Source organism: Nanorana parkeri, unplaced genomic scaffold (assembly GCF_000935625.1).
Source record: "Nanorana parkeri isolate BGI_ZX_2015 unplaced genomic scaffold, ASM93562v1 scaffold966, whole genome shotgun sequence".
Lineage (NCBI taxonomy): Eukaryota > Metazoa > Chordata > Amphibia > Anura > Dicroglossidae > Nanorana > Nanorana parkeri.
Window position 1 is genome coordinate 662,988 of NW_017307234.1, and position 12,972 is coordinate 675,959.

A 12,972-nucleotide genomic window follows, 5' to 3' on the forward strand; every position below is an offset into this window, starting at 1 on the left:
CCCCCCAGTTTTGACTGTGGTATCTTATGTGCCCCCCCTATATATTGCTCCTAGAGTCGCCACTGCAGCCGTGTGAGCAGGCTGGAACTGTATCATCTGACCTATGTCAGCAAATAGGGATGTGGGAAAGATGTTTAGAATACTGCAAAATCTTTTAATGGTGCTACAATGCAATGCTGGGTGAAGTGAATAAGATGGATTATAGAGTATGTTATGTTTGATGTGATGATCAGTGTGCAAAATGGATGTGCAGCAACTCTGACCCAAATAATATACTCCCCAAACAACCCCACGACTGTTTAAAGCAATTTCAGGAGTTCCCATCCCTTGCCACCTCTCATGCTTTCCTATTAGCCCACAGGTGATATGAGCAGCCAAGGGAAGCATGACTTAGCTTCTGAGTGCCTATTTACCACCAATGATGCGATTGTAAAGTGCCATTTGGACATTTTAGATAAGTACATAATAGGGTGTTTTGAAAGGGCAGCTTTATTCTAGTTATACAGCAGTAGACACGAAAAAGGAGATTGCTAAAGACCACACTACATCACTAAGCACATAATATTATAACCAAAAACATTTGCACATGACCAAGCAGATATATAGCAGAGTTCTATCCAATGCATACTGTTTACTTTTTTAAGAAGACTCTCAAATGTCTCCTGTTGAAATGATCAAAACAGTAAATGAAAACCAATGATACAGAACATATAAATCTAAAACATTAACAAAGCAACTAATAAGGATCTCAAAAAACAATTTGTCACTAAATGTTCTTTCTAACAGTGTGCTAAGTTTGTGAAATGCTTATTTGTGCTGCTCTGAAAATAACTTTTGCTTTATGTGTTCAATATCTTAGGTTTCATTTATGGCTTTGATCATCACAGACGGCAATATTTGCTTTAAATCTAAATCATCCCATCTAAGTGAACATGTAATGACGCTGTGATTTGATTATTCATGAATAATATTTGCTTATTATAACACTAAAAGTATTCTACTGTATAACAGCTGTTCTCTAGTATAAATAAATATTTGTAACCATAGAGCACATATTCTTTGTTCTGTCATTACTTCCCCAGAGGCATCCAATATGTTGATGTTTTACAGTAATAGGATACATAATCCCATACATGTTTGCCACAAGAATTCACACATCTGGAAATTCATGTAAAAAATATAAAATATGCACAAACTAGAAATGTTCTCCAGAAAAAACATATCAGTTTTCTCTGGGCCACTTTGTTCTTCAGGTTTAAGTACACAATGTCATTTGAAGGCACATATTCTTCTGCCGCACAAGGACCTGGCCAGTCAATAGATTTATGCTTTCTGTCACTTTATCCGTGTGATAATTAAAGCAGCTAGCAGAATTCAATACAAGAGAGCACAAGGGTAGTAATGTGATCTTGATCAAACATTTGTCAGTCTTTGTAGATGATGACAAGTATTTGAATAGGTAAGTGAATGGAGCTCAGTTGTGAATATGAGCTAAGACAGAATTTGAAGCAATGTTGTGTTTCTAACTAATGTTAGACCACTTAGCAATGACAGACCTGAATGACATTTTATAGAAAAGTATTTGGTAGCAATATATTGTACAATGCTCTTTTTAAAAACTCTAATCAATCCTGTACACATATGAAGATTTCTATAAAGCATACAATGACATACTGCAATAGGGATTCTTACCTTTCTCCTCCCAAACTCTTTACACTGTACATGGGCAGCATGGGTGTGTACAGTCCCGGCAGATGACGTAAAGTGTGTATTTAACCCAAAGTCAAAAAAATATATATTGCAGTTTACTATTCTTAGATGTGCTGGCTGCATTATTTTTTAAGGTTTTTCCCTTTTGCTTTACCTAATGATCAAGCCAGTAACACACTTCCAGTCTTAGGGTGGCTCCACTCTATGTATGGGGCTATGGAACCACCCTTGGACAGCAGGATTGTAACCCTGCGGATAGGTAGTAGTGTTAGATGGGCTAGAACAGAGGTAGGCCAACTCAGTTCCTCCAGCTGTTGCTGAACTATGAGTCCTATGAGGCATTGCAAGACCGACAGCTAAAGTAATGAATGCCAGAGGCAGATGCATGATGGGATTTAAAGTTTCACCACAACGGGAGGGCTGGAGTTTGCCTATCCCTGGACTAGAAGATTTAGATGGACTAAAAAATTAAATCTGAATGACAGCTAACACTTTTTAAGCAGTTACAGCACAGTTTCTCTTTTTTGGGGGACAAAGTTTTTACTTTAAGCACCCGTGTAAGTGTTCAATGGTTTGTCTCCACCCTCTATCTGCTACTTTGTCTGAACAGCTCGGTCTGTTAAAGGAAGCTTAATAATAACAGACTTATCGGCTGGATCACCAGGTGAAAATAAAGGGGGAAAAAAGCCTAACAACGTATAACTAATGCAGCCACAACATTCAAGGACTGCTACGATGTAATATATTATTTTTTGCTTTTGGGTTTATATACACTTTAACGCCCAAGCGCATGTACAGACATTATATCATCTTTGCCTGGCCAATCAACATGGCTGAACATCTCAGACCCGTAAGAAACCAGTGAGAAGAAGTTGGCATTGGCAATGGAGCTTGTAGATTGGGAAGGGTGCACAGTGAATATTGCTGGAATGTGGAGAAAGGTACGGATTTACGATAGCCTGCTGCACTAAAAGTGAACTGGTACTTTCAGAGAGACGCTGCTACACTTATTTCACCATTACTTTTTCATTGCCTTATTAAATAAGCCATAATGGGGGATGACTGGTAGATTGATGAAGAAATGTATGGCATATATCTCTTGTGCACTCTAGAACCATTACACACTCAATAGGATGCCATATCAATCCATTACCTGTGTAAATGATTTAGATAAAATAAAGAAAGCTTGCTGTGTAGATAGACCTGAAGACGTTAAGTAGTTGATTAATTAGCTGTTTAAATAATAAATGACACTATGGGCTTTGAAGGTCACATAACATTATTGTGAACTATTTGATCGCAGCTGTCCTAAAAAAGAGGAGACTAGAGATGCTCACATTTAAAAGATGTTCAATACCAGATCCAGCTACCCTCAATGTGCATGGATGGGATCAGGTTGCACCAGAAACCCTCACCCTGCCAATCTAAGGGTAAATAGTGGTCTGATATATCAGCCAGTTGGTATTGTTTCATCTACCGTATATACTCGAGTATAAGCCGTCCCGAATATAAGCCGAGGTACCTAATTTTACCACAAAAAACTGGGAAAAAATAAAACTGGCACTCTTGGTATCTGGCTGCACATTCCCTTCCTGCCCTTAAAACATAAATATGCATGCTCAGTCAATACAATGGTGCATGTTTATACAAAGATCTTCCAAAAGATGATGTTTGGGCTGTTGGATTCTGCCTGCTGGCAATGTGTCTATTTACTAGGACATAACATGCATGCGGCTTAAATGTTCTCTTAGTTTATTTATGGGTTTCCCCAATTTTGTCCCCCAATTGGTATATATTGATGGCTTCACTGGCTACCATTTAAATTTGTTCATATTGTATGTTTGAGAGTGCTAGGAAGATTATATTGTCAGCTCCACAATGCATCAGAAGCTGATGTGAATGGCTCAATGCCCTCTGTAGAGCACTGCGGAGATATTTTAGCACTGCATAAATATTAAACGTTTCTGTATATATATATTTATATGCAAACACACACATATTTAAATTAATCCAATTTATTATCAATCTTTTTCAATTATTTTATAAATAGGTGATAACTCTGCAAATGAACACAACTAAAAAAGCACCCACCAAGGCTGACCTGCCCACCAACTATGACCTGATTGGGTCTCTATGAAGCACTATGGAATATGATTACTAGCATATAAGTGAAACAGATACAATAAATACAGCTTTGGATTTTGCCGGTAGCTCTTTAACAAAATTAAACTTTGTATTTTAGGTTAATTTGTTTTTTAAGCAGATTTTTCTTTTATTTGAAAAAGACAGTAAAGACACTGAAATACATACACATGAACATACATAAACTGTGTCCAAACACACATGCACATAATGTAATATGTTAAATGGAGGTGCACTTACTTGAGCCAGTCAGCAAAGTTCTAGCAACAAGACAATCAGGATGCAGCAGTGTTTCAAGCAGCAAGTTCCAATTACAGCATGGTTGGGATAAGAGCAGTTTCAGCTGACCCTGGACTGCCATTTCTCCTGCTGATGGAGTTCTTTCAAAACGTAAGATAAAGAGAGAATAATGCAGTTAATTTATCTATGAAATGAATAGCCTTAAAGTGCAGATGTAATGCTAACTCATTTAAATGTCAATTCCTCCCAGATTACTCAGAAAATGCTTTCATGCTTGCTTACTTTAAAACTGCTCAGGGAAGGAATTACATTTAATCTCAAGTAGCTAAGAGCAAATTAACATTTGGTAGGCTGCCAGATATGTTACTGACACAAAGTAACTTCACTCATCCATTGTGTGGAACCATGTATGTTCTTGTTGCAGAAGCTAAAAATTGCTACTTTTTGTGCATGGATAAATCTGCCTATTCCATGTTTTACCTTAGCGACACAATACCCAGGAGGTGCACACAAATTAATTTATTTTACTGCTACAAATCACAAGTCATTTAGACAGGCAAAAGACTAATTTACAAAATAACATTCTGTTATTTAATCAGGGGAACATATACTGGCTTTGCAACCCATGCAGAAGAATGGGTGCCATTATGATTGAACAGGGAAAGCACAAGGGTAAGGAAAAAGGGTCATCCATTTAACTACTGACCATCTAGATTCCTCTATAGAGCAACCAGAGTCCAATTAGGCTATTTAATGGATTAGGAATGTGATTTGCTCCACTGTGACTTTGAAAATCACCAGAATTTACATTGTTATTACCATAATTCTACAAGATTTTAGCTGGCACACAATGGTCAGCTGCATACAATCACAGTGTAATGTAGTTAATATGATTCCAATGTGGATCCTAAAAATCAGTTTTGGGGTCCCCAGGTTGTAAGACTCGCCCCACCTTTTATTAGAGTCCAACTCTAGGCAAAGCTGACACTGGACTCAAATTTGTGGTAGACAAAACTATGTCTAATGATTCAATAAAATGTAATTTTATCAGCCATTTACCAAATTATAATATTTGTAATTCAGTAATCGCCTGCGATTGCACAGATAATCTAAATTAAATATGGATGTGTGCACTGTAAAAATAAATCAATATGTACCCTGGTGCATTCTAGGCAAATAGCTCCATGGCACATGAGTAAAATATAGCTAATTGCAGTATCCACAAATAACAGCAAACCTACCTTCCACTGAGCTATTAGCAGACCTCTAAGACTGAATTAACACTAAATCTGGGGGTTAGAGTGCAAATTTCAAAGGGCACTAGGCCTGCCAACACATTAAACGTTGTTTAGACTTTCAAGCACCATCGGCCTTCCTTCAAGCCACTAGTCATTAGTGTGCAGCTATAATAATATTCTTGCGGAAAAGAAGGGTTTTAGATTTATCTTGATCAAAGCACTACCCACTACCTACATACATAATGTTTTTACTTAGAGGAAAACTACCTTGTGCCTAATTCCCACCAAAACTCTGCCTTCTGTAGCATTATGTCCAATGCAAATCATGTATACTTCATATTATGATGGCCTAGGTCAGCCTTTCTCAACCAGGATGAAGGGGGTTCCTTATGTAAAATGGGAACTCTGATGTAAAAGGGGGGCTCTGATATGAAAGTGGGGTTTTTGATGTGAAAGTGGGGCTCTTAATCCAAAGGGTGACTCTGATGTTAAGGGGAGGGGAAATCTTAAATTGAAAGGAACACTTCAATGTGAAGGGGGAAACCCACTTTTTTTAGGTGTTTCTGTGTGGGGTCCCCCTTAAAATCTATGACATTTTAGACTGGAGTGCCTCAAGATTTTGCATACTTGTAAAGGGTGCTATGACAAAAAAAAAGGTTGAGAAATACTGGTCTACGTACATGATCATTTCCTTTTGTACAAAATTCAACTTTTTTTTAACTACTATGTTACTTAATTATTATACTCAAAATTAAACCCTGAATGTGCTATTAGAGGCAGCCATTTGTGTATTATATATACAGAGGTACCATGTTTAGACTTTCAAGCACCAAAGTTGTGTTGGCTAAGTACCAACCAATAGCAAACAGAAAACGTCAACCAAGGCTGAATGTTACAGGAGCAACAGAGAGTTGTCTGACTATGGGAAGCAGCCTTCGTACTTTTCCTCCTCATACCTTTGCTGCTGGATTTACCCAAAAGTATGTAGTGGTGGCCCGACACAGCACAAACAAAAATGTCAAAAATGAAAAAGTTAATAGAAACCATAGATGTGCATTGGTGATGTCGTTTCTGAACTTGCTGTCCCAGACTTTTGATGGTACCTCACCGTCTATGGTAAGTTCCATAAGCCTTTTTACAAATGGTAGCTGAAGCGTGTCCAATAGCTCCTCACTTATTAAAGCAAAGTGCTGTAATGATCATATTTACAAGAAAAAGTAACCAAAAAAATAATTTAAAAGCGGATTATAAACTTTAGAAATGATCTCTGTAGATTTGTAAAAAATTACTGTTACAGAAATATGAATCTTTTTTTTTTGCCTTGTGGGGAAAATTGAAGATTTTAATTTAAGAATGCTACTCCAAAAGCAAGAAAGGAAATTTAGTAGCGGTAAATGAGGTTACGTGCTCTGCAGCACTTAGCAAAGAAACATGAAGCTTTTTCCAAATGCATCTGTTTAAAAAATAAAAAGCAAAAGCAATTTATAGAAAATTATGGTACAAATAAATTTTTCCCAAAAAACAGATGGAGAATAATCAAGTTGCAATATATACACATTTCTGGCTCTTAATTTAGATGCAGACTGAAACACTCACAGCAAAGTGATGTGCTCTAAGGGGAGAGATTTCAGGCTGTAGGAAAATCCTTGGCCACTGAGCGACCACCGATAGTTGTATGGAGTGGATCTATGCTGCACATATGGAGAGGCATATGCTAGCTCATTCTCATAAATAGCACAGCTCTGTGTGAGCAAGACCAGCGTCATAAATGCAGGAAGAAAAATGTTGTGAAATAGAACAAACTCATTTTTAAAAGAAAACAATAGAAATAAGCCAAAACGTTTGTACATTTTCCTAAGAACTTACCAACACATTATTATTGAGTAAATCATATCTGTGTATTTGGATGTCATGATAGGATCTTACATTTAAAATGATTAACAAACCACATTCAGCATATGATAAAAAATGTAAAAGCAGAGGTTATCCTCAGTGAAACCTTATGTCAAAACAATAAGTAGTTCAAGAAATAAAATCAGCTTAAATGATATGCTAACCTTGACTTTACCTACAAAATGTGAGCTTGTCCCCACCACATCCATCACTGAACCCACTCTATTGATCTTCATATATAATGGACTACTTGACAAATAAGGGAGGGATCAAACTAGACATTTACCAGAGAAGTCAACATTTGCATCTTTCTCTTAACAGGCCAGAACAGTTTTTACACTTGATAACTTATATTTTTCAGTTTTCCTCAGTTTAACTGCCTAGATTTAAGAGTCAAGGGGTTAGCAACAGAAAAGGGCCACACAAGCATGACATATTCCTCTGACCTGGTATTATTGACAGAACTAAGTTAAAAAAAACAAAGCTTTAGGCTACCCTTTACATGGAGCCTCCCTGCCATTAATTACAGATCCACCTCCAATGAAACCGCCATGATCTCTACCCACTCACTTTCTAACACATGACTGTTAATATTCAATCTGACTAAAAGAGTTAGGATAAATCCCACTTCCACTGGTTCAGAAGAGCGGGTGAAAATGAATGCTTTATCCAGACATATGTATTTGTCTCAAACCAACCCCATTGCCTTTCCCCACTGTTTTTTTTACCTCAATCCAATCCCTATTCTGTACCTTCCTTTAGAATAATGGGGCCCAGGTGAACCATCAAACACAGAAAAATTGGGAGAAACGTCCCGTGATGCAGCGCTAGCACTGAGGTGAGGGTGTAGGGGTGTGGGTTAGAGTACTTGGTGTGCGGCTCCTTTGTAATGCGGACCGGGGTGTCCGACGTTTGTGAAATAAGAAAAAACAAAAACAAAAAGTAAAGGTACCAGGTAGTGGCGCTTCTGTACTTTTTGTTTTTGTTTTTTCTTATTTCACGAACCATCAAACACATGCCTCTCCAATGCCTAAGGATGACATTGGCTTTCAAGTTATTATTACTTATTACTGGTCATGTCAATTTAGCAGGATAGTTAACTGGAATGCCCATGCTACCCTTAAAGACCCATTGGAGCACATGTTTTCTCTGCTTCCCCTGCACTCCAGCTCATGGATCAAGAAAAAGACACATTCCTTTCACAATCATCTACTCATACACACAACACTACAAACCTACTATACCCCAATAAAAAAATATTTTAAAAAACAAACAAAAGAATTAAAATTATTCTCCTACCACTTTCCTCAACACCTGGTGGACTGACCAATTTCAACTGGCGAAAACTTTATTTTAACATGGCATGTTCCTTTAAACTCCACAACTTCACTGATGCTTAACACCATACCCTATTCATTCTTTGCAAGTATGGCACTTCCCTAATGCCCAAATCTCATCCACTACAAGTGAAAAGGGACTACTGCTGAGTCCAAGAGGGAACCACTAATGTTAGCATGTAATGACATCGGAAGAGGGGCAATAGCAGTGAAGCACATAACGTAATAGGTATCAGGGTTGAGGAAAAAGTATTTATTGCAAGCAGCACAGCATCACAAAGTCCAGCCTCAGGTCTGCCCCACTATAATGTGTTTCAATCAATCACTGGCTTATTTATAGAGCATGGGGTAGACCTAGGCAGGTAACACACAGTATATACAGTATATTAGAATGTCCAGGTGCTTTCAACCAAACTATTACAATATTGAAGGTGACATACATCTCTTAACATGGAATAGCACACATTAATGGTTAAATCATAGTTAGAGTACTTGGTGTGCGGCTCCTTTGTAATGCGGACCGGGGTGTCCGACGTTTGTGAAATAAGAAAAAACAAAAACAAAAAGTAAAGGTACCAGGTAGTGGCGCTTCTGTACTTTTTGTTTTTGTTTTTTCTTATTTCACGAACCATCAAACACATGCCTCTCCAATGCCTAAGGATGACATTGGCTTTCAAGTTATTATTACTTATTACTGGTCATGTCAATTTAGCAGGATAGTTAACTGGAATGCCCATGCTACCCTTAAAGACCCATTGGAGCACATGTTTTCTCTGCTTCCCCTGCACTCCAGCTCATGGATCAAGAAAAAGACACATTCCTTTCACAATCATCTACTCATACACACAACACTACAAACCTACTATACCCCAATAAAAAAATATTTTAAAAAACAAACAAAAGAATTAAAATTATTCTCCTACCACTTTCCTCAACACCTGGTGGACTGACCAATTTCAACTGGCGAAAACTTTATTTTAACATGGCATGTTCCTTTAAACTCCACAACTTCACTGATGCTTAACACCATACCCTATTCATTCTTTGCAAGTATGGCACTTCCCTAATGCCCAAATCTCATCCACTACAAGTGAAAAGGGACTACTGCTGAGTCCAAGAGGGAACCACTAATGTTAGCATGTAATGACATCGGAAGAGGGGCAATAGCAGTGAAGCACATAACGTAATAGGTATCAGGGTTGAGGAAAAAGTATTTATTGCAAGCAGCACAGCATCACAAAGTCCAGCCTCAGGTCTGCCCCACTATAATGTGTTTCAATCAATCACTGGCTTATTTATAGAGCATGGGGTAGACCTAGGCAGGTAACACACAGTATATACAGTATATTAGAATGTCCAGGTGCTTTCAACCAAACTATTACAATATTGAAGGTGACATACATCTCTTAACATGGAATAGCACACATTAATGGTTAAATCATATGGCATCTCTTATATAGCACAAATTAAAGTCATGAAATTAGCACAAATCTTAACCAGCCAAAACATAAGACATATGCATCTGCCACACCTAAATTTAAAGCCAACTAATCTTTATTATCAATATTAAATTAGAATTAACATTCAAAAGTTATAGTTTTTTTTTTTTTGTTTTGTTTTTTAAACATCAAAGAACCTCTGGATCAATATAGCTCAGGAAACATTTAAAATGTTAAGTTAATTTAATCAATCAAATAGATGTTAGGGTAAAAGGGGAATGGGAGAGGAGGAAGGGGAAATAGTATAAGAAAGTGTGCTGTGTGATATTGTGCTTTAAATGCACTGTATCATGTGATTAACCCAACACTATGGTATGAACAGGCCCTTAGTCTGAAAACCAACTGGCTAAACTCCTCTGAATAACAATTTTAAGACATGTACTTAATAGTGCAAAAAGTAAGTAGAAACCCGTGGTAAACAGTCACCTTTATGCTTTCAACAGTTTAGAGCCTGCAGAATAAATAATGATGCCGTTAGAGATAGAGACTGAAATTACATGAGGCAGGATAACAAAGATCCAAAGATGGGCCCCAAAGTACTTTCATTGTCCTGCTCCCTATGAATGCAGATATTTGTAGCAGCATCCGTACTACTGGATCAGAACAGAATATGAAAAAAGGACAACGAAACACATTTTCTCCATATAATCTCAAGTAACTCACAAAAACCTGCACTTTTGTAATAAATAATACTTTTATCACCAAACTTCAAAAACTGGTTGCCTTCAGTAAATTCACATTGATAACATGCTTAAACAACCAGTAGATCTAGAAATATTGGCAGACAAAGTTCCAAGCTTGGTCCCTGCTGATTCTCCCGTTTGGTCCTTCACTGTGATGGGTGACACCACTGACCAACCAGGATGCTTAGGTGGAGAGGAAGGTGGGCTTAATTCTGCTTTAAAAGTGTAAATGTACCTTTGGTCTAGTTACACTTACATCATAGCCCAACAAGCAAAGTAAAAAGGACAACCACTCAGATGATGTTATACTTGGCAAAAGTAAGGTGCACACAGGCAGGGCAGTTTGCAGAACAATACATAAGTTCCTCAGCACACATGCCAGCCAATTGGCACAAGTCCAAACCATTTCCAACACTTGCATTAAAATGGGTTTCTGTTGCACACATCTACAAATATATGAAGTCATAATGCCAAGCTAAGTGTGATTCCTAACTCTAGTCTAACAGAGCTCTGATCTTAGGACTAGTGCTTTTTATTGAAGGTAACCTATGCTTACAACAGATCTAAACTTGAAACAAAAACTAACCTGGTAGGTAGAAGAGAGTTTATAGTCTGCTTTACCAATAAGCTTTTTTAACTGTCTGGCAATTTCTGTTAAATGTACACAGACAAGGGCACACGTGCAATGCAGTGAACAGTTCTGGACCATTGTAAGCTGCCAAGTATGCAGCTGGGTGACGAGAAATATAAATACAGGGCATATAAGCAAAATTTACATCATTAGTGGCCGTTCAAGGGGCAAAGCAAGTGCACGGCACACCCAATGAGGAAGAACATGGCAGTGGTGGCTATGGAGTAATGACAGGTGCTTGCAAATCTCATTGCTGGAAAAGAGGACACCTAGAAGTAAGTGTGCCATAATGTGCAAGTATGCCACTCCCCACTTTAAGTTCTGCTTTAAGCCATTTTGTTAAGGTTTCATGTATTCGAATAGGCAAAAAAGAATGTAATATACTTACTTTGATGATAAAGGAAATAGATTGGGATTAATTTTCTTTAACCAGTAGAGAAAATCTTCAGGTACTGGTTCTGAAGTATGAGTGTGATGTTCAAGAAAACTATTCTTAACTGCCCTGCAATGATAATTACATAAAATAAGAACTATTGCATCTTAAATTAGGGCTTTCTTTTTACTTTTTTCAAATCCTTTATTGAAAGAAGAGGTGCACAAACTCCACAATTAATGTAAAATATAGCATATAATTCATTTGCTTTTGTATTCGAATGTATCATTCTAAAGAGAACATAAACCTGGAATATTTTAAATGGCATGAAATTACAATGAATTAAAGTTACTGCATCTCTTTTATTTTCTTAAAAACGCATTTTTTTTTTCAAGAGCTTTCATAGAAGGTGTGAACACTTTCTAGTATACAATCGTAAGGCCTGGGATTCTTCATAAAGGACAATGTAATGGTCAACTGGAACAGCCATATTTGAACAGAGAGAACAGTAGTAAATACGAATGTGACTAAACTCAAACAAATAGTAGTTGTCCAATTTAAATATCTATTTAATAAGATAAAGCAATGAACAAAGTAAAATGCTTATTGCACCTATTTCATGAAAACAATTATACTGACAGCATTATGCAAAACATTAGAACAACCTGCAACTGAAATCATGTTTGGATGAGCAACAACAGAAACGCTTGACTATGTCTGCATGACGCAAGTACTGAGTTGCAGTCACTGTTTGACAATATGAGGTCTATTTATAAACAATTTGCAAAGTTCTTTACCCTGTAAATCTTTGTGAACGCTCATTCTGTACAAATAGAGGCAAAGTTTGTTTTCTTTTCAGGTCAAATGTATACATGCTGAAAAAACTGCATGATGGCCACTAGATGAAGCTGAGGAGCATAAAAAATACATACTTATTTCCTATGCTTCTTAGTGCCATCTAGTGGGCATGATACCTTATTTTCAAGATGTTGCATTCAACCTGAAAGAGAAAATATGAACATTAATTTTTGCCTCTATTTGCACACATACACAAAGATTTGCAGGGTGAATGCCTCTGCAAATTGTATGTATGTATGTATGTGTGTATATGTATGTATGTATGTATGTATGTATGTATGTATGTATGTATGTATATATATATATATATTTATTAGGGATGCACCGATACTCGTGCAAATACTCCGATACATAAAACGAGTACCTGT

The 12,972-nt window shown here is 37.2% G+C and overlaps 1 protein-coding gene across 1 annotated transcript in view; it reads right to left on the reverse strand.

Moving 5' to 3' along the window:
* The window catches only part of LOC108795401 (uncharacterized protein KIAA0825-like), a 227,600-nt gene extending 215,778 nt beyond the window's left edge, over positions 1-11,822 (reverse strand). Inside the window, exons 1-2 of the mRNA XM_018566648.1 lie at positions 11,762-11,822; positions 4,093-4,232 (exon numbers count right to left, since the gene is read on the reverse strand). Coding sequence (XP_018422150.1) covers positions 4,093-4,213 — 121 coding nt within the window. The 5' untranslated portion in view covers positions 4,214-4,232; positions 11,762-11,822. The remainder of the gene's footprint in view (positions 1-4,092; positions 4,233-11,761) is intronic.
* Between the last annotated feature and the right edge of the window lie 1,150 nt (positions 11,823-12,972).